This window comes from Thalassophryne amazonica, chromosome 11, assembly GCF_902500255.1.
Source record: "Thalassophryne amazonica chromosome 11, fThaAma1.1, whole genome shotgun sequence".
Classification (NCBI taxonomy): domain Eukaryota; kingdom Metazoa; phylum Chordata; class Actinopteri; order Batrachoidiformes; family Batrachoididae; genus Thalassophryne; species Thalassophryne amazonica.
In genome coordinates, this window is record NC_047113.1 from 76,965,967 (window position 1) to 76,991,999 (window position 26,033).

General features: G+C 44.6%; 1 protein-coding gene across 4 annotated transcripts in view; it reads left to right on the top strand.

Moving 5' to 3' along the window:
* Positions 1–26,033, top strand: part of LOC117520881 (cytochrome c oxidase assembly protein COX18, mitochondrial) — a 111,145-nt gene that overhangs the window by 66,988 nt on the left and 18,124 nt on the right. For all 4 annotated transcript variants that reach the window (XM_034182217.1, XM_034182220.1, XM_034182218.1 and 1 more), the window contains one exon: positions 21,228–21,343. In XM_034182217.1, coding sequence (XP_034038108.1) covers positions 21,228–21,343 — 116 coding nt within the window. The remainder of the gene's footprint in view (positions 1–21,227; positions 21,344–26,033) is intronic.

Here is a 26,033-nt window from a genome sequence, read left to right on the forward strand (position 1 = left end):
TCAGAAGGCCACAACTCCTTTACAGAACCTTCCACACACTTACTTCACATCACCTTGATTAGTTTGCTCCTTATTTAAGCCCTCACAGTTCCACAGCTCACTACCCGATTGTTGATTTTGTTCACTCTCTCGCCTCTCATTCTCGTCCTGTTTGCTCTTGCGTATTTTTTGACCTTGCTTGTGTACTCCTACCTCCGCCTCGCCGTTACCCTGAACTCGGCCTGTTTTTGAATCTGCCTCTGTTTTTTGCCTGTATTACTCCTCGACGCCGCTTGTATGAACTTTGCCAGTTTCTGGACTACGACTCAGCCTGCACCATGTCTGATACCTCTGCCTGTTTGTCTGACTACCTGTGTACCGAATCTACTGCCTGGTTACACAATAAAGCCCTTTATTCATCAGAACCAACCATGCCTGAGAGTCTGCATTGGTCTCCTACCGATTCCTGTGTCAATCCACCACCAGTCCTGACACTGGGCTTATTCCCCATTAGAAGCTCTGCTACATTGTCATGAAGCAAACACTTGTGTGAATCAAACCAAAGCGCTGTCCACACAGACTTTTGGTGTGCAGCCATGAAATTATACAACTTCTTATGTAAACACCGTTCCAAGTCTCCGCCCCTATCAAAAGTGTAGTAACAGTGAAACCAGCCTATAGTTTGAAAGAGAGGTCCGTCACCAAATGTGAACAATGGTATTACCTGCAACCAGGTAATACCATTGTTCACATTTATTTTTGAAGGAAAGTGCCCAATCACTAGAGACGGACTGTCAGTAATGTTGGGCTGAATATGTATAGTTAATATATAGTTATAATATACAAATAATGAATGTTTATGAGTTCAATGGTACGAATATTTCATGAGGTGAAAGCTGGAACATACCATTCAACGAGGCAAAGCTGAGTTGAATGGTATGTTCCACTTTTCACCGAATTAAATATTTGTTCCATTGAAAGAATGTAAAAACATTCATTATTTGTTTTATATAACAGCTAAAATAGATCCTTGTTATTTGATATTTTATTAATTTATAAACAACAGAAAAGAGACTTATATTTTGGTGTTGCACTGCTGCTAAAGTCCAAATTGTGACGTGTAGTCCAGTGATGCTATGCACTGACTTCAGACTTCCTTAAAAAAAAGACTGTGTAGTTCCTCAGTCCAGCCACATCTGCGCCCACGCACGTGTGGGCGTGCGTACATGCGCATGCACGAGAACATGCACACGTGCACAATCACGTTTGTGTTCATGCACGAGCATGTGTGTGTGTGTTGTCGTGGCTCGTCTTTAGTCTTCTCAGGATGTCGTCTTTTAGATAACACAAACTAATTGCAAGTGATATGCTAGAAAAGGACACAACACTTTAGAATAATTCAGCCTTAAGCAAGATAAAATGCACAGAGTTTTTAAGTTTATTTAAGCCTTCGACACAGAGCTTAGACAAACTGAGTCCTCTAGAGAGACTGAATATGACAACCGCGCTCATCTATTTATTGGAGACCCGCGGGCATCGCTCCTCCTTCGACTTTTTTATTTATTTCATTCCCAAGACATGGTTTTCTATTGGAAGCGTCCTCTAGTGAACCCTAAGCAGGTGTTAGGCCATTATTTCAATGTGACAAACGCTCCCATTAAAACGTGAAGGATTTACAACTGATTTTTTTAAAAGACCTTCAGCCACAGGTGCAGCTGGCCTGAGGCCCCCCCCCGCACGTGGCCTCAGCCACAGGTGCAGCTGGCCTGAGGCCCCTGCACGTGGCCTGCGGGAAAGCACCTAAAAGGCCTTGGAAAGCCCCTGACAGACTGAATGACTAATAGAGCCCTTTGTTTTGGGTTGAACACCTGCTAGTTCAACCAGAGGACATACAGTTCGGATCAGGACACTTGATAGTTCATCACAGTTCAAATATGGACCTAAAAATTCTTCTACAGTCCCTCCTCTGGGACTCGAAAGAGTCCCATTACATCAACTATACTCTTGGGTTGTTTACTGACAAGACATCTGCATTTGTGCATTGCAATAAAAAAGAAAAACACATCACTCGAATTACTGATAACTCTGGTGCGGATATGAATATAAGTGATACTTCACTCGGTAAATATATTTAAGTGTAAGTGCAGGTGAACCTACATACTAAGGCACAAGGTGATCAATTAGCTGGATTATATCAACGCAAGGTGACATTCAAACATTGAGTTTTGGTGTAATTCAAGGCACTTAAAATGGCCACATAAAACAAGTTACAGCAACCTCTTAATCATGGCAAAGTAAAGGCTTTACATTGACATCAGTGCAACCAATCATTTTCTGGCATCTATTGTCTCACTCAACCAGAGGCTCCAACCCATTATACTTGGTTCTACATATTATTTTGTTAGAGAGTCACACATTTATTACTTAAATGCATCAAATAACCCCTACATTACCACTATTTAGTCAACCAATCAAGAAACTATTCTAAGGTTGCGCAGCTATATCTAGTTAAATGATAAACACAATAAATGGTTTCCCTTCATGTCCGTCCTTAAGTCATTTGCCTTAGTCAATCATATAATGGTTTTCATTATAGGCCATTTCTCAACATTCTCCACTTTGTTTTTCTTCTTTTTCAGCTTGTTTTCTAATGCCCTTTTTGGCCAGACGCCAAATTTAGGCGATGCATGTCTCTTGAGGCATGCTATAATTTAAGAAAAAGGGGTCCCTATGGTGCATCTTTACTACTAAATCTCCAAACACGCCGTGTAAGGGTCCCCTTTTTATAACTTTGCAATGTGATATCTATGTGTATGCATTTAGCTTTATCTGTGTTACGCAGATGATGGTAAGGACAGACATTTACCCGACCTTCGTTACTAACATATATCCTTCTTTGTTTTTTTATTTACACTCAGATTTCTGAAACCAGTCCGTAATTCAAACTCAAGAACCAAGATCATAGTCCGTGTTCAGTGCCATTACGTCAGTCCGCGCTCCTCAGCATTTACTCAGCGTCTGAAGTTTTGGGAGAAGTTGGGGAATATGGGGAGGTTGGCCTTTCAGGGGTAGTGGGGGAAGGATCAGGAATTCTGGCTTTCAGACAGTCGTGCAGTTCTCTGATGGATCTTTCCAGCTCCTTGTGCTGCTTGGCCAGGTTGTACAGGGCCCCCAGAGAATTCTTGCCCACATTCAGGGTGGTGGTGGCCAGCCCTAGCTGTTCCCTTTCCATATGCTCCATCATGCTGGCTAGCATGTCCATACTAGACTGAAGACCACACAGTTGAGTATGGAGGCCCTCCTGAGCACAAGAGATGTTGGCATTGTCACGGTGTATCCTTAACAGGTATGCAGCTGTCTGACTCAGTTGTGGCATGATTTCCTCAAATAGCTCATGGGGAATGTGATTTGTGAGGGGCAGGAGCTGCTCCAAGGTTTTTGGAACAGACTCTTGTGGAAGACGAAGCTCTCGAACCAAGATTGCCATGTCCAGTGGGGTGACCATGACCAGATTAAGGTTGTGCAGTCCAGGGGACAGGAAGTACAAGGGGGAAGGCATTTCGTGTGTGGGGGGAGTATTGTTGATGTCGCACAGGCAAGTGGTTGGGACACTCTGGGCATTTAGCAGCCTGTACAAAGCTCCCCTCTGTCCTGGTGGGTGAGTTCGACTAAGGTCCACCCCTGCTGATCCTCCTCCAGAGGTACTGGGCTGATCGGAATATCTCTCCTGCCTTGGGGGTGGAAAGCTGGGGACAGGTCCTAGCAGTGAATTGGGTCTAGGATGCACTCGGGGCAGTTGCTGCATATGGCCGACCTTGGCTGCCTCCCCTGGAGGGTATCGTTGCCACTGGCACATGTGACTGTCTCCATGGCATCTGCGGAAGGGGTGTGTTCCTGAGTCCAAAGGGTCCTTCAGGTGATGGTGGAGTCCCGACTCTTGCTGCAGGCAGATTCTGTGAAGCCGTCATCGCCAGGTGCTGGAACGATGAAGATCCTTCTGTTGCCAACTGGTTTAGCTGCTGGATGGATGGCGGCTGTGGCGAACAATCATGTCTCGACCATCCCTCCTGTATATCCTCTTCTCCAACAGTTCTGAGAGTCCAATCAGACTTGATAGAGGCAGATCAGGCATAGGTCCCTGATCAGGGGAGTCTGGTCTCTCAGCCATACTCCTGTGTCCTAGTAATATACATATACGTTCATTATTACAGCTCCATGTCATTCTTTCAGATATTGTCTATCCTATCCCTCATTTTTGTGGGTGCATGTGTGTGAATGTAAATGTGCGTGCATGTCTTCTTCCTCGTCTACAATATCACCAAGCACGGTCCGTCCCAGTCCTCCCTATCTGGGGTATACGCCACAATATTAGGGAGCTGGGGGCTGTCGGGGAGGATAATTGGTATTTCATCCATTTCCATATATTCTGGTTCTCTGTCTGTTTCGTTTGTGCTTTCTTCTAGGGCTCGGATGGCTAACAGTGGGAGCTGTCCTACTGTGGATGAAATCAATTTATTGACCAGAAATTTTATCAAGGGAATACCACAACATATTACCAGCAAGACCGCCACCCCTGTTAGTGCCAAGACTACACCTATCTGGTATAACCAGTCTTTCCATGATATCCACCCTCTCCTTAGAGTCCCAAACAGTGAAAATAGTGGGCCAATATTCATTCCATTCCCTACAATGTATCCAGAATCGTCAGTTTCATTTCTCCCTCCTATGGAGTTACTTAACAGTTCCTGTTGCATCTCTTCAAGTGTGATTAAGAGCTCTGTCAAATTTCCGTCTTCCCCTGTACGCATGGGAATAGCTGTGCAACATTCGGTGGCTTTGATCATAATACAAACTCCTTGTTCATCAGCCATCATCATCTCGATAGCTAATCTATTTTGCATTGTCATTAGCGAGGTGGCGTGCAGCTGTTCGGTTAAGGCTCCTACTGCTGCCAATGTCCAGTTCAGGTATCTTTGCTGATTATACCACAAGTAATTAATCCATTGCACCTCCTGGAACCTAGAACGGATTTTTGGAGTAACCCCGAACAGAGCCAATGCCCATCCCCATTTATCCGCATCTTCATCTGCTTTAACTCTGCTACTGTCTATGGCTTCTAATTGTCGGGGTATCCCTTCTGGTATCCCGTTTCTTACTGTGATGTTGTAGTCTGTTTTAAACGTCATTATTCCTCTTTTCTTACGAAGTTTCTGTGGCATGGGTTGTATTGAAGTTGGCATTTCAATTACTGTTATTGCTCCTGTGAGCATCACAGGAGCACAAAGGCCTTTCCAATTCGGGGACAGCGATGACAGGAGTTTCCTTTTTTGTCCGCATATCCAAAAGATGTCAGCTAAGGGTACCGTTCCCTTAGCTAAATTTGGAGTAGATACCCATGAAGCATGGGTGAGATTCAGTCCAATTACAGACCCCCCTGTGGCCGGTACTATTTGTTCACACTGTATGCCTGCTGCTGGCAGGGTGTGACAGACGGTAATGTTCCATGCTGTTTTGGCCGGTTTGTATTCTTGCTGCTTTTGCATACACTGTATGTGGTGTTTTGGCTGGGTCGTCCCTACCTGCCAATCGGTTATGTATTGTGCTACTAAGCCTTTAGCTATACAGAATGGGTGTATCATCCCTTTCTCTATTTTAATCATAGGTGGAACGGTTCCTTCTGTATTTAGAGGCACTGGACAAAGTTTACTGTCGGCAGCATATTTTTCATCACCTACTGCCATTTTCATAACACATTGTGTATAGCATTCTGCTTGGTCTGAGTTATGTTGGGGACTCCTATAACAGTTGTTGATATCAGGTAGGGGTTTAGCCTGAGGTATCACACCTTTCCGGTGACAGGCTATGCAAGGCTTTTCACTGATCTGCCTAGCCGAAAATTTCAACCATTGGTAAAATAAATTGGTCTTCAACCCTTGTGTGCGGGCTAGGTCTGTACTGGGATCCCATCTCCCTAAGTGACTGCTTGTTTCTAGGCTTCTAATTGTCCTCTTTTTCCTTGGTTTGATTTTTACCCATTTTGTGGCTTCATGTACTGTAACAGTTACGTCTTGCTTGGTTTCCCTGCATCCTCTTTATCACAAATTACCTCTATGTTGAGTGTTCCCTCCTCTTCACATTTGATGCTAATGGCTTCGCCTAATATGTAATCCCCCAGCTTTCCCTGTATTCCTATGTTCTTGTAGGCTTTTGATTTAATGTATACCAAATTATATGTTTTTCCTGTGTTTAGAATGCCTTGTTTAGCTGCTATTGCGGCCATGGCCACGGCACAGTCCGTTGTATGTTTTGGATGTCTATTTTCTCCCATACTGACCACCAGTAGTATTGTCAATCCCTTGAATAATTCCTTAACCATTGCTCTGATGACTGTTGAGATGTGCTACTAGATGTGCTACTGAGTGAGCCGTCACTAGATGAGCTGTCACTAGGGATGTGTGGTGTATCTGTGCTTTGTCTGGGTTGTACTTCCTGTGGTTCTTCTGTCGGTAAATCTACTAAGTTGCTGTCCGAGTCTGATGTCTCCTGTGGCCTGTCTATCTGTCGGTCTGTATTTCTGTCTGTCTGTTGGCCTGCGTCTCCAGTTGTTTCTGAGTCTGCATCTGAGTCTGTCGCTGCTCTATCTGGCAGGGATCCACTACTCTCTGAAGCTGTGCGTCGTCTTTGTTCAATCAGTCTCTGTGAGCGCCTTGGCCGGTGTTCGCCTGGCTGCAGGGAGGCGTGGCCTTCCCTCGGTGCTTCTTCTGGCTGCAGGGAGGCGTGGCCATCCCTCGGTGCTGCTGTAGGGTCTCTGGCTTCTCCTGCTTCCCCCCTTGGCCCGGCGGCTCTGCCAAGATGAGCTTGCCGAGGCCGCAGGGGCGCTGGGCCACCAACCCTACAGCAGTGGTTTAAATGAAACCAAGTGTCCTTACCGTCTACTTTGACTGCTGTACGTGAGGCAAGAATAACTTTAAAAGGACCTTCTCGGCGGGGCCTGTCCCACTTCTTTTTGAACACTTTGACGTAAACCAGATCACCAGGCTGGATGCTCTGATTTTCGAGTGGAATCTCTGCTTCTCTGTCTTCTGTAGCACCTTTGACCTGCAAAAAGATAGTTTTGTGTATTTGGTTTAACTGTCTCAGATAATTATGCCATTTGTCTTGTAGCTGCTCCAGCGATGGTCCTTCGTAGGGTCCTCTCAGGTATGGAATAGGCATCGGCCGACCTGTAAGAGCTTCAAATGGTGTCAAATGGTTTAGTCGGTTAGTTTGTGAGCGCATTGACAATAAAGCAAGCGGCAACGTATCCAGCCAGGTTAGTTTGCCATTGCTGTCTGCTATGATTTTTGCTAGTTTGTTCTTTAAAATGCCATTAGCCCGTTCCACCGCCCCATTTGATTGGGGGTGATAAACACACCCAAATTTCTGTTTGATACCCAATTGTTTGAATGTTTCTTGTGTAACCTTGGCTACAAAAGCCCTACCGTTGTCAGATGAGATAGTATCTGGAATGCCAAATCTTGGAAAGATGTCTCGGCACAAGAATTTGGCTACCGTTTTATGGTCTTGATTTGCAGAGGCTACTGCCTCAATCCATCGGCTGAATCTGCATATCACTACCAAAACATATCTCATTCGTTTAACTCGGTTTTCAGTTCCCATGTCTATGAAATCCATCATATGATGTCTGAATGGCCCATCAGGGACCGGAATGTGGGCTAAAGGGGCTGTGAATGATTTCCGGACATTGTACTGTGCACATACCTCACACTCATTCAACAAACGGTCCACTGTAGCTGCCATATATGGTGACCACCAGACAGCTTTTAGTTTGTTCATAATTTGGACTCGCGAACAATGATCGGGTCCGTGGACCCAAATGATTGCATGTCGTAATAAATTGGTGGGTAACACAAAATGTCCATGACTACTGCGCCACAGCTTGTCCGCTGGCCCCTGACTGCGTGTCTCAATAGCACCTCGTTTAACCCACATTCGTTTTTCTTCTCCACTGGCCCTACTTTGAGCCACTATCAGTGCGTCAAGTGAAACCAGTGGGGCACAATCTTGGATGGTTAACAGGGGAAACATATTTTCTCCTTGTGCTCCTTTGCGAGCTGCGTCATCTGCTAGGTTGTTACCTTGAGCTATGATGTTATTATTCTTTTGATGACCTGCACATTTAATGATGGCTACCTCAGACGGTAATTGGAGAGCTTGTAACAGTTGGGAAATCGCTTCTCCATGAGTGACAGGGGTGCCATCTGCTCTCAGGAATCCCCTTTGTTTCCAAATGTTCGCATGTACATGACATACGCCATAAGCGTAGGCTGAGTCTGTGTAGATATTAACACGTTGATCTTTAGCTATCTGGCAAGCCATAGTTAAGGCTTTGATTTCTGCCAGTTGGACTGAACAAGGCTGATCAATTCCTTGGGACTCCAGTAATTCAAAGGTCTTGCCATCCGTGTTCAGTTTAACAATCCCCATACCCGCATGCAATCCCGCGGCATCCCAAAAGCATGAGCCGTCCACGAACAGGGTTAGATCTGCATCTATGGCGTGATTATACAAATGTTCTCTGGCTCTCAAAAATTTCTCTGTCTCTGCCACACAGTTATGTGGAGTACCATCTAACGGTGTGGTCAGTTTGGTGGCGGGATTCACCGTGTGACAACGTTGTATTGTTATTTCTGGAGCGGACAACACAACTTCATATCCAGTGCGTCTAGCTTGTGTTAAGACAAAACGTTGACTGGTTAGCAGGGCATGTAACTGATGCGACGTGTACAACGTTACTGCATGTCCCATGATTATGGATGATGCTTTTTGAAATGCAAAGGCAGCTGCTGCTAGACCCTGATAGCATGGTGGCAATCCTGTTTCAATGTTGTCAAGCTTTGTACTATAATAGGCCAATGGTTGTTTTCCTTCATTTGTTTCCTGCATTAGTACAGCACAAGCATATCCAGCTTTTTCAGTAACATACAAATGGAAAGGTTTCCCATAATCTGGGTTACCTAACGCGGGAGCAGATTGCATGTCTGTTTTTATGGCCTCAAAAGCTCCCGTTGCCTCATCTGTCCAGACGAGGAGAGCTGCATTGCTTGTTTGCCCCACTGCTCTAATCATGGCACGCAAAGGTGCAGTTTTTATAGCATAATCACAAATCCACGGCCGACTGTACCCTGCCATCCCAAGGAATGAAAGCATCTGTCCCACTGTTTGGGGTTTGGGAGCCTTGATTATAGCCTCCACTTGGCTTGGGGCTATACATCGCGTGGTCCCACACAACTGTCTTCCCAAGTATTCTACTTGTTGTTTGCAGAACTGCAATTTGTCCTTACTTACTTTATGACCTCCATCTGCCAATGCATGCAATACAATTAATGAATCTTTTTCACACTGTTCTTGAGTCTCTGATGCAATAAGGAGATCATCCATATATTGCACCAATGTACTGGGTATGTCAAGGTGTTGTAAATCTTCAGCCAGGACTTTGTTAAAGATGGCTGGGGACAGGTTCAGTCCCTGAGGTAGCCGTGTATACGTTAGCTGTTGTCCCAGAAATGTGAATGCAAACAAATGTTGTGAGTCTGGGTGCACAGGCACACTGAAATAGGCTGAACACAGATCGATTACCGTGTACCATTTTGCTCCAGCAGGGATGCTTGATAGTATAGTATGCGGATCAGGTACTATAGGCGCATCCATTTCTATTATTGCATTGATAGGACGCAGATCATGTACCAGCCGATACTCTTCGGTATTGTTTTTAGGGATAGGGTAGATAGGAGTATTGCATGGGCTTGCAGTTTTTATTAAAACTCCAGCTGCCATTAGTCCCTTAATTACTGGTTTTATGCCTTCAATAGCCTGAGGTTTTAATGGATACTGCCTTTGGTGAGGCAGTTTTGCTCCCGGTTTTACTTTTATTTTTACTGGTAAGGCTGTTTTTACTAGTCCTACATCTGTTTTGCTTTTGGACCACACCACTGGTGGTATTTGCTCTAACAATTTCTCTTGTTGGGCCGATAACACCATCTGTCCCTCTGGTCTAGGATTGAGCTCCACTTTTTGAGCTATAGCCTCATCATTTACTTTTAAGTTAATTCGTACAAACTGCTGGTCTTTTGACAGATGTACTTGTGGACTTTCCATGTTTTGCCATTCTTCAACTTCTGAGGCTGTCTTTACCATTGGACCTAGGTCATGGGATTCGTACTTTTCTGAGACTAAAAGGGTTACATGAGGCGTGGCATTCGGCACTTGATACCATTGTTGTTCAGCTGAAGTTAGCTTGACAGAAGCTGCGGCCCCTTGGGGGCCTAAATAAATTTCTGTGGTGGTTATGTGAAACAGCCGTTGATTCATCAATACATCCCAGCAGCATGCATAGTCAGTTTGTTCTTGTTTGGCATCGAACATCAGGGTGACATGTAAGGTAAACTAGGTGTATATACTGCTTCATAGTGTTGTTCTGCCCAGGGCTTCCATTTTTTCCCATTCCAGTTGAAGATTTGAATTTTCTGGTTGTAACTTCAGCCAGTATACCATGGGTTGCACAGGTCGGACCTTGTTTTCCATGTCCATAAGCACCATAATGTTGGTGAGTTCTTCGTCAGGAAAGTGTATTTGCAGTCCTTGATGGGTACACACTATCTGGGTTTGTAGCTTACATAAAATGTCTCTTCCCAGCAAATTCACAGGTGTATTTTGTGAGTATAACAGGGGTGCTTCAATTGTTTTTCCTGCAATCGTTACAGGAAGTGGGCGTGTAAAAGGTATTATTTGAGTCTTCCCAGAGAAGCCGATGGTCTTAATTACAGACCCAGAGAGGGGGAGATGAGCGCCAATTTTCCCTATGCAAGAGTATGTTGCCCCTGTATCCACCATGAAAGGGAAATCTCTGTTTTGTATATTAACAGTGACGGTTGGCTCTTCCTTAGGTATCATCGAAATAGCCAATGCCACCGTTTCCCCCTCTGTCTTCTCTTGGCCCTCCTATTGCCAATAGGCAGAGGGTCCAACCCAAGGTTGGGCCGGACAATTTCTCATTCGATGTCCAGGTTGTCCACAGCTCCAACACTCATTAGAGGGTTGATCCCCTATTGGGGGTGTTGGTCCCATAGGCGGTCCCGCTTGACTGTTCCTGGGAGCTGAGTTCTGGAATCTGCTTCCAAATGAAGGTTGGCGAGATCCTCTTCGCCACCCTCCTCTTTGACCTTGAAAGTTCCGTGACTCTCCTCTCCACCCATGACTGTAGGTGGGTCCATTTCCGGGTGTGCCAGTGCTATGGTAGTGATAGTGATGCTCCACTGGTGCTGAGACTTCTCCTGTAGGAGTGCTTCCTGCTACTCCTTGGGGTCTCTGTGTGGCTGTTACCACAGGTGCCTGTATGGTGGCAGCAGTGTTTGCCGTAGGGCCTAGGCTTGCCGGCTCAGAAGGAACAGGGGTCATCATTGGTGCCTGGGTCTTTGTTTTTTTTCTTTCTTGACTTTGGTTAGCTCTCCCAACTGCATCTGCACCAATTTTTTTCGTCAGGGATTTTGCTGCATCTTCTTCTTTTTGTTTTTCTTTCTTGTAGATTTCAAGATGGTGACAAATATGCTCAGAGTATAAAGCCCAATTCATTTTTGATAGTCCCACGACTCCATCTAGGGCTTTCTGAACCTCATCTGGTAGAGCCTTTTTTACAGTTATTTTAAACAGGATTTCAGTTGCTGGAGAATGGTTCCATGCATTTCCTGTTAACTCCGCCCATCTCTTCTGGAATCGGTGCAGGAACTTCTTTGGGCACTCTTCAGGTATCCACTCCTCATCATCCAATTTAGAGGGATCCAAGACCTCAGGGTACTTTCTTCTCAGTCCTTCCCACATGGAGTTTCTATAGCGATTAAAGGGTACTTCATCATGTTGATTAGTGCCCATCATTTGTGTTAGTCCAACCTTTCCTGCTAATTCTTCAGTGTCATGTTTTCCCATGACATGCATTAGCAAGGCTTTTATGTCACCTAAAGACAAGGTTACCCCTGCAGTGCCTTCTTCTAAGGCAGTTATCCATCTCCCAGCTCCTTGGGTGATGTCTGGCAGCCTGTTGGCCAGCCCCACCATGTCTGTCCAGCTCCATGGGGTATACACATGATGACCATTTCTAACCACCAATGGGCATATGAGGTCTTCGTCCTCCTCTTCTTCTGTGGGGGCTCCATACTGTCTTCCAGATCGAGTGCGACTGACTGGTTCCAGGCAGTCCATCCAGTTGGTTATATTCTGTTCTAAAGCCGCTATGTCTTTGGCTACACATTGTTGTCTTTGCCTGAGTCGGGCCTCTTTTGCACTCTCAATGATGATCTCACCAGAAATCTTTCGGGTGGGTGGCTCTATAATGTGATTCCCTTGATTGGGCGTCGATTGTTGTAATATTCTTCTTTCCTCGGCGTCCCTATGTCTTTGTATTCTTTCCTTCGCTAGCCGAAGCTGCTCAGCTAGTTCTTCATTATCTCTTCTGGCCAGATCCAGTGTGTCACAGAAGCTCTTGTGCCACTCTTCGGAGCCTCTATAGCCTGTGAAGGTCCAGTCGGCTGACTTATGGTGGGAGGGGACGGTTTTCAGTGGACCTCGATGTGCAGGCGGAGCCTTCAGGTCTCTCTCTTTATCCTCGTCTGCCTCCGTGTCACTGTTATTTGTGGCCCCCCCTGCTGATCGTGGTGAGCGACCACCTACTTTCGGACTTGAAGACCTTGTATGATCCATTTGACAGACTGAAGACCTGTCTCCTTGTGGCTCTCAAGCTTTTAGTGTCAGTGTGAATTTGCCCTCCACATCCATGCCTTGGTCCTCTTCACGAGTTCCTAATACAAATTGTCCAGCTGTCTTTCCCATATCATGACGTTTATATGGGGGTGGCTCTGCTTCCCAGCTCGGTGCACTGGCCTTAGTGTCTTTGGATCTTTCCTCTGTCATTTTTTCTCTTTCTGCTGTAGCCTCTGTGCTTCCTGCTTGAACAAGGCCAAAACTTCTTTTTCTTCAGTGCGTTTTTTGTTGTTATTTACGTTCTTCTGTTGATCTTTAATTTCTTTTTTCTGTATTTCTACCGCAACTGCTTCACACATCACCGGAACAAATGATCCCTCCAAAGGCCATTGTCTGCCCCCATGTGACCTTTTGTGCCACTTTCTCATACATTGGTTGGCCTTAGTGCGTTTTCCTGGATATTTTCTTAGTACTAAGTCTAGCGGGGTACTTTCCCGACCTTGACCTTGAGAGTTACCCATGTAACCCTGACAAACGCTATGTGAGGTGTTTCTATGGTGTTCTGGTAGTCCCTCAGGGGCTGTCCTGATCCAGACCAATAACTTGCCGGCTGTAACACCTGTTTTGTATTTTAAACCCTTAAAAGGATTAAATTTCCAACTGTTTATGCCCGTCTTCTTTTTCTTTAACTAAATATGAAAATTTACCTGTTTCCCACCGAACCTTCCTTGGGACCACAGTCAGAGTCAACCTAGGAAACAGTTCTTCACCTGGATCGGTTGGCAGTGTTATTAAATGATTTAATGGTATGCTAATTTCTTTATTAGGATCTGCACAAAGCAGCTCCAGCCACGGGGTTAAACCCTGATGCCACAGACGTCTTATCAGCAGCTCCCAATTAATTAGAGGGAATTGTTCTTTCTTTTGCTTCAGATTGATTACCTTAGTAATCTGCCATAATTTCTGATTGATCTCTTGTTCGTCCTGCCAATGTTCTGCTCCTACCCTGTCAAAATAGGTCCTTTCCAGCCAAAAATGTGTCCTGATTCCCTGGGTTTCGATGTCTCCGTCAGTCAAGTAATGTTCTGGGAGTATTATTTCATCATCACTTAAGTCTCCCATCAATGACTGTCCCAAGCATTGATCAGTCTGTCTGCTTTTTCACTATAATCTAAGCTTTAACTCTTTTGATTTATAACCAATTTATTTCTTTACTCCTCTTACAACCCTAACACTTCCTAATGTCTTTGCTCCCGACTTTCTATTTTCCTTCTAATTTTTTAACTTTCTGCTTCTTGTCTTTTTCTGCTATGTTTGTTTATTAATTTTCTTTCTTTGAAATAATATCTACCTTCTCTGTATGTACATAGCAGTCTTTTCTCCTGTCTTTTTCTTCACTGTCTCTGTTTCACACTTTCCTCTCTGCCTGTCATGCACCTCCCAAGTCCTTCTGTTGGGTCTAAACGCCTCCTCCTCGTACTCTTTCACATTAATCTTGTATGTCAGCCAGCCTGCAAGCCCTCACAGCTTTACACAGATTACTCTCCACTCTCCCACACACCAATCTTCAAAAGCTTTATACACAAAAATTATTAAAAACAACTTTCTGTATATCTCTATCTAGACTTCTGCCACTTTTCACTCCGCGGCTTTAAGCAACCTTTTTAATCACTTAACACCAATGTGTTCTGTTTAAGCATGTATCTCTTCTTCACGTTAGACAGCTTCTCCGGCGCTGCCAGCAACTTAATATATATATATTTTTTTTACAAGCCCTCTTTGAGCATACAATATTTCATTTACTTCTACGCCTTACCACGCCTCGCGTGCGTATCCTGTGCTTACTATATTATTTTCACAAGCTCTTCTCTGAGCATACAATATTTCATTTATTTCTACGCCTTACCGCGCCTTGCGTGCGTATCCTGTGCCTTTCTGCACTTTCTTCTACTTTTTTTTTTTCACTTACTGAGCTCCTCGTGAGCTTAATGTGCCTTTGCACTGAAAATATTCTCTTTTTCTTTTCTTATAAAAAACTCATATTACTGTGTACTTAATTACTTATTCTTCTCCCACGCCCCACAAGCGTGTATTTGGTGCCTTACTGCACTATTTTCTGCTTCATTAATTCTCATGTATTCTGCACTAACTCTTCATTCATTCTTTTTCATTTTTTTTATAGTTTTTCTCTTTTCTTAAAAAATTACGTCCTTTATTGAGCTCTTTTACTTACTGTCAGCTGTGCTACTTTGCACTTTTCTCTTTAAATCTCTTTATCACGTACGGTATTTCTACTGCGCCCCCTCAGGCGCTTATCTTGTGCTTCCTCTGCACGTATTCTCTGTTAAACTCTTTATCTCACTTATTTCACTTCAGTCTCTGTTAAACTCTTTAAATAACCTTGTATTACCTTGTATCTATTTGTCAGTATACTCCCCTAAATTAACCCCTACAGCGCATGTTATCAGCCGGCACGTTAGTAACGAATTTCAACACCAATTATTCTCCAAGCATCCAGGTTAATTCTCCATGCACTCTTTTCCGCACCAGAGTTCATGAACATTCCTGACCTTTCACTCACACAGACATTCTTTTTCCCGGGAACACACACACCTTCTGAGCATTTTATCTACAAGGCCTGATAATTTTCAATCTTATCTTTTTTTGGTCTCTTATCAATTTTCTTAGTCCAGGTTCTTTTGGGTAAGAGGCAATTAAAAAATATCACCTGTCAACTTGGGCGGAAATCCCGACTCACTCCTCCAGATCGTGCAGAAGTTATAAAAGGTTTCTGCTTACCTTTTAGTCGTGATCACTGTTATTTACGGTCTGGAGGGATGAGCTGGACCGCCCCAGGCTGCCGGAATGCCCCTGGACCCTCCTGAAGCTGGCTCGCCAAGTTCTGTCGTGGCTCGTCTTTAGTCTTCTCAGGATGTCGTCTTTTAGATAACACAAACTAATTGCAAGTGATATGCTAGAAAAGGACACAACACTTTAGAATAATTCAGCCTTAAGCAAGATAAAATGCACAGAGTTTTTAAGTTTATTTAAGCCTTCGACACAGAGCTTAGACAAACTGAGTCCTCTAGAGAGACTGAATATGACAACCGCGCTCATCTATTTATTGGAGACCCGCGGGCATCGCTCCTCCTTCGACTTTTTTATTTATTTCATTCCCAAGACATGGTTTTCTATTGGAAGCGTCCTCTAGTGAACCCTAAGCAGGTGTTAGGCCATTATTTCAATGTGACAAACGCTCCCATTAAAACGTGAAGGATTTACAACTGATTTTTTTAAAAGACCTTCAGCCACAGGTGCAGCTGGCCTGAGGCCCCCCCCGCACGTGGCCTCAGCCACAGGTGCAGCTGGCCTGAGGCCCCTGCACGTGGCCTGCGGGAAAGCACCTAAAAGGCCTTGGAAAGCTCCTGACAGACTGAATGACTAATAGAGCCCTTTTTTTTGGGTTGAACACCTGCTAGTTCAACCAGAGGACATACAGTTCGGATCAGGACACTTGATAGTTCATCACAGTTCAAATATGGACCTAAAAATTCTTCTCCAGTGTGCAGAGTGCAGTGGTACCAAACATATAGAACCAAATTTGCACTCTAAATGTATTGCAACACAAATGGGATAAATTAATCTATGTCATGTGACATACAAAGCACCAATCTAATGACAAGGATCCACTCAGCCGTTATATAATTAATAACCATTGACCCCCAAATCATATTGATTGCAGTTTTTCCACAGTTGCAATGTACCCACTGAAATGATCTGTAGGTCTGTTCTCTGAAAGATCTCATTAGTGCAGCCAGCCCTCAATAAATCTCTTCCTGTGTGTTTAACTCATTTAAAACTACTGAAGATAACATATTTCTTTTTGTATCATAATTGCTGTCCATTCGACTTCTTAGTTCAAGATATTATGTGTGTTTCTGCGCTGTTGTCCTTTTCTGTTTATTTCTTTTTTGTTTTATATATATCCACTTACAACAAAGATCTGTCCCCTTATCTGCAATCTGTAGCTCATTGCTATGATCAGGTTTACCAGCGCACCAGTCTCACTAACCATGATCCAACATCATTAAACCTATTGCAGTAGTTTTATGAAGTATCACAAAGTCTATTTTTACCATCTGTACAAATGAGGTCATCAGTTCTGTGCAAACCTTCTTCAGCATAACAGATTGAATCAGTTGATGACTCCAGGCATGATCACCATAGTCATGTCGCATAATACCTGCTTGAATAATTCATCTGGGTCCATGTGTCCAGGAGTACGCGTGGTCAGAGCCATCCGTACACACAACCTCACCGCAGAAGGTCGAGGACCGTTAGCCTCCCTGATGAAACAAAATATGCAGGTTAATACACAAAAAAACTGACAAGTGCGTACAAAGAGTCTGAATTACTATGAAGGGTCTGCTCAGCTTGCAAACTCAGTAAAGGACATTCAGGAGTGTTTCCTTTAATCAGTGATATCCGAGAAGTAACACCCTGACTTTGTAGGTAAGGTAAACATTATGTAAGGTGTGTTCTTAAGTAACGAAAGCGTCATCGAATTGAAAAGAAGTTAATTGAAAAAGTTGCCAAGTACGAGGTCTGTTAGAAAACTATCCGTCCTTTTTATTTAAAAAAAAAAACTATGGATTTGAATCATGTGCGCTTTCATCAGCCAAGCTTGAACCTTTGTGCACGTGCGTGAGTTTGGAAACCATTCAGAAGATTCAGATGGCTTTTCAGTCGAGTGAGTATCCGAGAAATTGTGTAACAGCTGGGCATGTCACAACTTGTCCTGTGAGACTTCCAACACGGACGTGCTTTTTGTTTTGCACCATTGTGGCTCCGTGCCGACACGCGAATTCCTCCGCACGTCTTTCATTACAAAATCTCCTGTAACAGTGGAATGTGCCGCAAAAGTGCTGATGTACACCTCTTCTCCAATTTCTCTGGTAGTCAGACGACGTCCCGAATCAACACAGCCTTCACTTTGGAAATGATCTGTTCGTTTCAGCCTGTCGATGGCCGCTTGGAGCGCAGCGCGCCCTCCACCGCTGTGGGCCTTCTTTAACACGGTTGTAATGCTCCTTAATCTGTGTGACGCCGAGAGTATCCTCACCGAAAGCCGTCTGAATCTTCCGAATGGTTTCCACCTGGGTGTCTCTCACAGTTTCTGGAAAAATTTGATTCAGAGCTGCTCCAGTCGCTCAGCCATTTCCCTGACAATGACAATCCGACGAGGGGGGTGGACCAATGCTCACTCAAAGCCTGCCCACAGGCGAATGACGCAACCGACAGGCGTGAAAAACTCATGCATGCGCACGAAGGTTCAAGCTTGGCTGATGCAAGTGCATATGATTCAAATCCATATAGTTTTTTAAAAAAATTAAAAGGTCGGATAGTTTTCTAACAGACCTTGTAATTTTGGTAGGAAGAATCCTTAAAACGGAATATGGGCTTTCGGTAGTAATCATACGAGGTCTGTCAATAAAGTATAGGTCCTTTTTATTTTTTTCAAAAACTATATGGATTTCATTCATGTGTTTTTACGTCAGACATGCTTGAACCCTCGTGCGCATGCGTGAGTTTTTCCACGCCTGTCGGTGATGTCATTCGCCTGTGAGCACTCCTTGTGGGAGGAGTCATCCAGCCCCTCGTCGGAATTCCTTTGTCTGAGAAGTTGCTGAGAGACTGGCGCTTTGTTTGATCAAAATTTTTTCTAAACCTGTGAGACACATCGAAGTGGACACGGTTCGAAAAATTAAGCTGGTTTTCAGTGAAAATTTTAACGGCTGATGAGAGATTTTGAGGTGATACTGTCGCTTTAAGGACTTCCCATGGTGCGAGACGTCGTGCAGCGGTCCCAGGCGCTGTCGTCAACCTGTTTCAAGCTGAAAACCTCCACATTTCTGGCTCTATTGATCCAGGACGTCGTGAGAGAACAGAGAAGTTTCAGAAGAAGTCAGTTTCAGCATTTTATCCGAATATTCCACTGTTAAAGGAGATTTTTTTTAATGAAAGATGTGCGGACGGATTGCAGCGTCGGCTCGCAGCCGCCGCGATGCTCCGCCACAGGAAAGACACCTCTGTTGGAAGCCTTAAGGACAAGTTGGAACATGTCCAGCTGTTAAACAATTTCTCATATACTCACTCCACCGAAAGCCATCAAAAGCCGCCTGGATTTTACAAATGGTTATCAACACGGAGGTGTTTTTCCTTTCCGGAGGTGTCTTCATGTCCGGACACGAACTGAGCAGATTAAACTGAGCTGGGCGACGCTACTTGGTCTTAGGGTTAGGGTTAGGGTTAGGTGTTTAACAGTGGAATATCCGGATAAAATGCTGAAACCGACTTCTTCTGAAACTTCTCTGTTCTCTCACGACGTCCTGGATCAATAGAGCCTGAAATGTGGAGGTTTTCAGCTTGAAACAGGCTGACGACGGCACCTGAGAGCGCTGCGCGACGTCTCGCACCGTGGGAAGTCCTTAAAGCAACAGTATCACCTCAAAATCTCTCATCAGCCGTTAAAATTTTCACTGAAAACCAGCTTAATTTTTCGAACCGTGTCCACTTCGATGTGTCTCACAGGTTTAGAAAAAACTTTGATCAAACAAAGCACCAGTCTCTCAGCAACTTCTCAGACAAAGGAATTCCGACGAGGGGCTGGACGACTCCTCCCACAAGGAGTGCTCACAGGCGAATGACGTCACCGACAGGCGTGGAAAAACTCACGCATGCGCTCGAGGGTTCAAGCATGTCTGACGTAAAAACATATGAATGAAATCCATATAGTTTTTGAAAAAAATAAAAAGGACCTATACTTTATTGACAGCCCTCGTACAGTCACATCGAATGTGACTGTATGATTACTGCAATGTTGAAAGCAGAATTAGTTTAAGTACAAAAATAATTTGGAAAAGCCAAGCGTCATATGAAGTTGTTTTAGAGATGCGTATCCTTACAGTCAGAGTGAAGGAATAAGTCGTTAAACAGTTATACGTCCAATCACAATTAGGATTGGAACAGCTTAATTAGTTTTAAAACAATTAAAAATCGTTGAACAATGCATTAAGGTTAATGATTAGCATCAGGTACATACAAAAGTAAATCAAAATGTTTACAAATTTGACGCCAGTGGGTATCTATTCTCATTATTTTTTTCCTTTTGTTTTCTGTGATGTCATTCTGTGGTGGATCACATGACCGTCTTGTGTAGCATTTGGGTGCAGCAACAAGTTTTCAAAGGATTGTCCGCTAGCTAAGTAAAGGTTAAATAAATAAATGATGATAAACTGTGGAGTGAGCCTTAAGTTTGTACCATATGAAATACAAAGGATGTGGGGGAAATAAGTAAAATCTCTGAAAAAAGAAAATAAATTGTGATCTCCTGAATGCTTTGTCGTGATAAATATCTCACTGTTCCTTTAGCGATCCAACCAGACGTTTCACTTCCATACGTCTCTCAACTTCATAATGAAATTAACTAAGGATCGAACCAGTATCTCATGTTGTGGCAGACACAGTGTGTTTGACAAACCGATAGTATTATTTTTATCTGGACATTGGACAGTGGTGTCCCCCGACAACTTCCTGTTTATGTTCAGTAGGTTACTTCCGAAGCGAGTCATTAGCGTTCTGCTTAAAAGGGCGGAATAAACTTGGAAATCTAAATGTATGGGGTATAGCTTCAGGCCCGCTGCAGGGGCTGCCCTCTGTTGATTGGTCACCACTGGTGGGTGGTTTCTTATCAGGTTTGTTATTGTTGTCTGCTCGAGAAACGAGTGTGTTTTGCCGCAACATTAGTGGATTTTTGTTGTTTGTTTCCTCCCACAGCAGGGTTACTTGCTGTATGAGGAAATGGCTCATCCCATCTTCCAAAGAGACCATCTGCCTGTGCTAAAGTTGCCCACTGAATAAACAATGATAGGGCCCTTTTTTCGAGCAGTCAGGGTTGATTATAGTTGGGTTGATCTTTATTAGTGTCGACCTGTGCGAGTGAATTGATCCACTTCTTTTATTTTAACATTAGTTAGCATGCTAGTGACTAAAACTAACTTGTTGATCCTTGTTGAAAACACCTCCTGTTTATCTGTATATATTTTGATTTGTTTTTTTAATTTTATATGACATAAACCCATGATTTGTGTGTGCAGTTTTAGAAAGACACATACTTGCAGCTAAAACTTAACTGGAATGTAACCAACAGCAGACCGTTTAGAAAGCTGTAGCACAGTGCAGCTTACACTGTCAACTTCTGTGGTCCAGTGTTCTCGTGCCCGTCCTCTGATTTTTTTTTCTTCTTTTTTTTCCCATGGCCCACTTTCATCACTGATATTCCAAATATTCCGTGTCTGCTACATTTACCCTGCGTGGATCTTTATGAACGCAAACCGACTTTCAGATATCTTATATATATTGCTCTGGAACAAACAGTGTTGTCAAGGTCAATAAGCAGTCTGTGTAGTGTGAACTATAAAATGTTTGTTTTACAGCCCTGCAGGCTGAGCTCGCAGCAGGAGGCGCTCTGTGGTTTCCTGATCTGACCATACCTGACTCCACCTGGATTCTCCCTGTTTCTCTAGGACTCATCAACTTTCTCATAATTGAGGTCAGTCTGTTTTCTTTTCTTTTAGCAGATGTATCCAAAGATTTTGTTCAACCCATAGCAGAGGTGGGTAATGAGGGCCGAGACACTGCAGGTTTTCCTTGCAACCAATCACCTTGGCAGGTGGGTTTGCTGATGAGCTTCTCCCCTGAACATCAATGAAATCACCTGCTGAGGTGATTGGTTGCAAGCAAAACCTGCATTGTCTTGGCCCTTCAGTGTCACATGATTGCCCACCTCTAGGTTAAAACCTACTAAAGATTCTCTTGTGACTGGGTGATATAAATGACACAACAGGGAAACCTCTCAATTAGGGAATAACCCTGTTGGATTTGTGGACATTCATGCTGGTTACACGGTCACAAATTGAGCTTTAAAATGGATATTTACGACCGTATAACAGCATGAACGTCCGCAATGTTGTGAAGATGTAGGAACACAGACCCACAACAGGGGGCGCCAAACAGTAACAATTTAATGTTGTGAAGTGCACAACAGAATACAGACAAACACAGTTTTGGTAACAATTTAATGTTGTGAAGTGCACAACAGAATACAGACAAACACAGTTTTGGTACCACCGACAATTAAATGTTGAGTGACGTGTGGGCAGGCTTGAGGATAGGAGACGTCCGTCTAGAACCAAGCCGGATCCCACACAGCCCTCACCGCCAACGGATCTGAAGAACACCGGAGCCGCCAAGTCCTGGAGCCCCAGGTGGCCACCGTCTCCAGCTGTCAGACCGGGTACTGCTGGCAGAGAACAGAAACAGTTTTGATGAGTGTGAGTTCGCACACTCAGTAATTCCACCGTCTGTGTTCTTTTTGGAGGGAGCACCTCCACCTCCAATCACACACTCGCGCAGCTCCTGTCTAACCACTTATCTGGTTGGAGTGTGAAGCGAAGCCGTCGCTGATCACACCAAATGCCGATTCCCCAGATAAGGCAACACCACAGGAAAACGGCTGCAAAAAGAGTTCAGACTATTTGTCAGAGTTGAATACAGCAGAGAAGTTACCTCCAAGGTAGCTGATTTCTCGGCGGGGAGGTGGAGTTGCAGTCCGGCCTTTATGGTGGTGGTGGTATGATGTGGATGAGTGACAGCTGGTGCTGATGATGGGTGACAGCTGTCACTCCCGGTTGCTATGACGCCCTCTCCCTTGAAGCCCGCACTTCAAGCAGGGCTCCATCTGGTGGTGGTGGGCCAGCAGTACCTCCTCTTCAGCGGCGCACACAACACGCAAATCATTACACGCAAGGGGGTTATTCCTATTCTGCTCCAATTCCATCGTTTGCACGGTTTATTTCTCTGTAGGTAATTCAGTCGGCAAGCTTACCGTGAGGCAGTCAGGGCGCGGAGTAATCCATCACATGGGAAAATCCATCAAATGTGAAATGGTATTTCTGTGTCAAAAACCACATCTTAACCACATACTTTCACATCAACCCATTTTGGCAGCGGTACGGGACTTTCTCTCGCTCTCAGCTAACAGCGCCATTATGACATTTGCGTAGCAGTGCGCGTAGCCGGTGTTCTATCGAATTGTGTGTCTCGTCGTATAAATCGACAGTTTCGCCTTCTGACAGTATTGCGTATGTGAAATTGCGCGTAGGGCTGGCCTGTCTACAGGAATGACATCTTGACAGAACACCAGTCAGGGTGCGGAGTAATACAACCCCAATTCCAATGAAGTTGGGACGTTATGTGAAATGTAAATAAAAACAGAATACAATGATTTGCAAATCCTTTTCAACCTATATTCAATTGAATACACCACAAAGACAAGATATTTAATGTTCAAACTGATAAATATTTACTCATTTTGAAATGGATGCCTGCAACATGTTTCAAAAAAGCTGGGGCTGGGGCAACAAAAGACTGGGAAAGTTGATATATGCTCAGAGAACACCTGTTTGGAACATTCCACAGGTGAACAGGTTAATTGGAAACAGGTGAGTGTCATGATTGGGTATAAAAGGAGCATCCCCAAAAGGCTCAGCTGTTCACAAGCAAAAATGGGGCAAGGATCACCACTTTGTGAACAACTGCGTGAAAAAATAATCCAACAGTTTAAGAACAATGTTTCTCAACGTTCAGTTGCAAGGAAATTAGGGATTCCATCATCTACAGTCCATAATATAATCAGAAAATTCAGAGAATCTGGAGAACTTTTTACATGTAACGGCAAGGCTGAAAACCAACATTGAATGCCCATGACCTTCGATCCCTCAGGCAGCACTGAATTAAAAACCGACATCATTGTGTAAAGGATCTGTGACCGCGTGTGCTCAGTGACACTTCAGAAAACCTTTGTCATTTAGCACAGTTCGTCGCTACATCTACAAGTGCAAGTTAAAACTCTACCATGCAAAGCGAAAGCCATACATCAACAACATCCAGAAATGGCGCCGCCTTTCCCAGTCTTTTGTTGTCTCGTCCCTACTTTTTTGAAATGTGTTGCAGGTATCATTTCAAAATGAGCACATATTTGCACAAAAACAAAAAAGTCTATCAGTTTGAACATTAAATATCTTGTCTTTGTGGTGTATTCAACTGAATATAGGTTGAAGAGGATTTGGATGGATGGATGGATGGATGGATAGATACTTTATTGATCCCAGAGGGAAATTCAAGGCATCCAGCAGCTTACACATTAGACAAGACACACACATTGCACCAGACACACAAAATAGGGTTAAGTAAATAAAAGAAAAATGGACTAATCAATAAAAGCTACTAACTAAAAATAAAATAAATTTGTGTGCAAGTGCAGCATCCAGTCTCAGAGAATATGACGGAGGAGTAAATGTAGTAGTGCAGTAGTGAGGAGGTAGCACAGATGTAAACAGTACACAATGTGAACAGTGTAGGTTGTGCAAAGAAGTAAGCAGTGTAAACAGTGTTGGTAGTGCAAAAGAAAGCAATAAAAGGTCAAACAGATGTGTCACAGGATTATTTCTTACTGAGATGGGAAGAGTTGAACAGTCTGATGGCCTGAGGGACAAAAGACTTCCTGAATCTGTCCGTGTGGCAGGACTGGGACAGCAGTCTGCCGCTAAATGAGCTCCTCTGCCTGATGATGGCGCTGTGCAGAGGGTGCTCAACATTGTCCATGATGGCCAGCAGTTTACAGAGGGTCCTTCTCTCTGCCACTGATGTTAGTGTCTCCAGCTCTGTTCCCAGCACTAAACCAGCTTTCCTCACCAGCCTGTCCAGTCGCCCGGCGTCCCTCCTCTTCATGCTGCTCCCCCAGCAGACCACCACAGAGAAGAGGACACTGACTACCACAGACTGGTAGAACATTCGCAGGAGTTTATGGCATATCCTGAAGGACCCTAACCTCCTCAGGAAGTACAGTCTGCTCTGTCCCTTCCTGTAGAGGGTGTCAGTATTGGCTGACCAATCCAACCTATCGTCCATAAGTGTCCCCAGATATTTGTAAGCCTGGACCACCTCCACATCGACCCCCTCAATGGAGACTGGCTGCAAAGTGGGCCCGGACCTTCTGAAGTCCACTACCATCTCCTTTGTTTTGGCAATGTTCAGCTGCAGGTGGTTTGATTTGCACCACTCCATAAAGTCCTGTATCAGGTCCCTGTACTCTCTTTCCTGTCCCTCTCGCACACATCCCACAATAGCAGTGTCATCTGAAAACTTCTGCATGTGGCACGACTCCGAGTTGTAATTGAAGTCTGATGTGTACAGAGTGAACAGAACTGGAGAGAGCACAGTTCCTTGTGGTGCTCCAGTGCTGCTGATCACTGTGTCCGAGGTGCAGTTACTGAGTCTGACGTATTGTGGTCTTCCAGTTAGATAATCAGGGATCCAGGTGACCAGATGAGTGTCCACCTCCATCTCCATGAGCTTGTCTCTCAGTAGCAGGGGCTGGATGGTGTTGAAGGCACTGGAGAAGTCAAAAAACATGACCCTCACAGCGCTGTTACCCCTGTCCAGATGAGAGTGGGCCCTGTGAAGGAGGTAGAGGATGGCGTCCTCCACTCCCACCTTCTCCTTGTATGCAAACTGCAGTGGGTCCTCAGCATGTCTGACCTGAGGTCTGAGGACGCTCAGCAGCAGTCTCTCCATGGTCTTCATCACGTGGGATGTCAAAGCGACTGGCTCCTTCGGGTGTGCCTTCTTAGGAACTGGAATGACACAGGATGTCTTCCATGTGACTGGGGCCTTTCTGAGACGCAGGCTCAGGTTGAAAACATGCTGGAGGGGCTCCCCCACTTGGTTGGCGCAGGCCTTAAGCATTCTGGGACACACTTTATCCGGGCCTGCTGCCTTCCTGGGGTGGAGTCTCCTTAGCTCTCTCCTGACCTGGTCGGCCGTGAAGGAGGGAGGACGGTGAGAGTGGGTGCTTGTTCCGGCTGACTGTGACAATGGTGGTGAGGATGGTGAGGGTGAGGACGAGGGCTGATCCACTGTGGGTTTTGGTGCTGACGGTGATGATGATGATGGTGAGGGTGAGGGCTGATCTGCTGGGGGTTTTGATGGTGATGAAGTGATAACTGCTGCGGGAGGGGTTGATGGGGGGTTTGCAGAGGTAGAACAATCAAACCTGTTAAAAAAGTCGTTAAACTGGTTTGCTCTGTCCACACCCCCATCTACTGGGCTGCGGCTGCTGCTTTTGCAGCCTGTGATGGTTTTCATTGCATCCCAGACCTCCTTCATGTTGTTGTCTTGCA